This window comes from Arachis ipaensis, chromosome B08 (assembly GCF_000816755.2).
Source record: "Arachis ipaensis cultivar K30076 chromosome B08, Araip1.1, whole genome shotgun sequence".
Taxonomy (NCBI): domain Eukaryota; kingdom Viridiplantae; phylum Streptophyta; class Magnoliopsida; order Fabales; family Fabaceae; genus Arachis; species Arachis ipaensis.
In genome coordinates this window covers 89,292,358-89,294,653 of record NC_029792.2, presented here as the reverse complement: position 1 = coordinate 89,294,653, position 2,296 = coordinate 89,292,358, and the positions used below count along the sequence as shown (strand labels likewise).

General features: G+C 30.1%; 1 protein-coding gene across 4 annotated transcripts in view; it reads left to right on the top strand.

Moving 5' to 3' along the window:
- The window catches only part of LOC107613364 (11-oxo-beta-amyrin 30-oxidase), a 41,999-nt gene that overhangs the window by 4,906 nt on the left and 34,797 nt on the right, over positions 1-2,296 (top strand). For 2 of the 4 annotated variants that reach the window (XM_016315330.2, XM_021109556.1), the window contains exons 4-5: positions 135-522; positions 1,499-2,158. The exons of the other annotated variants lie outside the window; for them this stretch is intronic. In XM_016315330.2, the coding sequence (XP_016170816.1) occupies positions 135-522; positions 1,499-1,930 (820 nt within the window). In that variant the 3' untranslated portion in view covers positions 1,931-2,158. Of the gene's footprint in view, positions 1-134; positions 523-1,498; positions 2,159-2,296 lie in introns of those variants that run through there. 4 annotated transcript variants of the gene reach the window in all.

Sequence of the window (2,296 nt, the reverse complement as noted above, 5' to 3'; positions counted from 1 at the left end):
AAAATATTAGGGATTTAATTTAAATATATAATTTTAATTTCAAATACCAAAATTTTAGTAGATTCATCACTATTAGTTGCTGATGGTACTAGGAGAATCCAAATAATCATAAGATTAATGATGTTTATTTGCAGGTTTTTACCTACTCCTATCAATAGGAGGATGAAGGAAATTCACAGAGAAATAAAAACTTCACTTAAGGATATAATTAATAAGAAAGAGAAAGCACTAAAAGCAGGTGAGACCGCTAAAGATGACTTATTGGGTATACTATTGGAATCAAATTATAAGGAAATTGAAGAGCATGGAAAGAAGAAGAATAATGGAATGAGTCTTGAAGATGTAATCGATGAATGTAAATTGTTCTACTTTGCGGGACAAGAGACCACTTCAGTTTTGCTTGTTTGGACCATGGTGTTACTCAGTAAGCATTCTCATTGGCAAGCTCGAGCAAGGGAAGAAGTCTTTCAGGTCTTTGGTAGCCAAAAACCACACCTTGATGGCTTAAATCGCCTAAAAATTGTAAGTATTCTGATTTTGCTCCTTATGATATTACTTATGAGGAGTGCTAGGACCAGCAACTTTTGTGTTTTGTAGTCATCAATTGGCTATCAATAGTGTTTTTAATGGTGTGAAATTATATCTAATAGTGGGAGATCATTCACTTTTCTTTTGATGGTTAAGTGCTGGCCACAAAACACAAAAGTTGCTGGCCTCTTAGACTTTCTCATTACTTATTTGAAGTTAGATATCAATTTCTACCTACCTCCGTAAATCATGTGGGTAATACCTATCATAAAACATAGCCACCTTAATTAACATTAGTCAACTTTTTTATTATAAAATTGTTTTTTTAATATTTATTTTTGGATAACATACGGTCTAGAGTATAAAATTTAAAATTTGTTAAAAAAATTAACTAGTATTTAGCTTGAAAAAGGTTAGCTCACTAGTTGAACTCTAATACGTGAATGGGATAGAGTAGGGGGTCATGGTATCCACAACAATCACACTTATAATAAAAATCATAAATTACTAGATTTATAGATTTGTGATACAAAATTATACTGATTTTGGATAAATGTATATATAGTTTTTATTTCTATTATTCTATATATATATTTCTTATGCAAAAAGCTTGACATTGAACTATTATTAATTTACCGTGTCTGATATGCTATAGGATTAAAATTTTATTATGCTTTTTTTATTTTAATAATTTTGGATATCCATACAAATCTTTTGAGTATAAAATTACCTATAAAAAGTATAGATGATGGAGGCGAGTTATTCTCGTTGAATTAGGAAAGGGACAATGTACTCTTTGTCTTTGCATTTCTAATTTCTAAATAAATAAAATTTTGAACTTTTAATCTTTTTAATAATTTTAAGAAATAACGCATGTATATATTTAAATGTTTACTTATTTAAATATTAAGATAATAAATAGAACTCTGATTGTTCGATACTTATTATTAATATAAATTTCTTAAACCAGGTCACTATGATATTATATGAGGTTCTCAGGTTATATCCACCAGTACTTGGGCTTACTCGAACTACCGGCAAAGATATGAAACTTGGGGACCTAAATTTGCCTGAAGGAGTACAAATTTACTTGCCAATTGTTTTGGTTCACCATGATTTTGGACTTTGGGGTGATGATGCAAAGGAATTCAATCCTGAAAGATTTTCAGAAGGAGTTTTTAAGGCAACAAATGGCAAAGCTTCTTTTTTTCCATTTGGATGGGGTCCTAGAATATGTATCGGACAAAACTTCTCGTTATTGGAAGCAAAGATGGCTTTATCATTGATTCTACAACATTTTTCATTTGAACTTTCTCCGGCATATACTCATGCTCCGATGGTTATGGCTACACTTCATCCACAATATGGCGCTCATATCATTTTACATAAGGTGAAAATATAAAAATAATAACATGCTCGGGACATTTAGTTTTTATGATGAGTTAAGAATATGCTATATTTGTTGTAAAATATTAAGGAGGGTAAAGAGAGAAAAAAGAGAATAAAAGAATACTGTCATTCTTAATATTTTCTGATATGTATATCTTATATTTGATACCTTATGTAATAATACAATCAATTCAACACACTTGTAATTTCTCTTAAGAAAACAAATTGATACGTTTCTTCACCTTGTGTCGTCGTGTTTTCTGAATATTCTGGTGGCTTAGTTTTTGTTTGATAAGTCTATTTATATTGCTACAAAGCTCTTCTTCCAAGCCACTTTCATCCACCTCAGTATTTGATCTTCAATCACTTAATTATAATG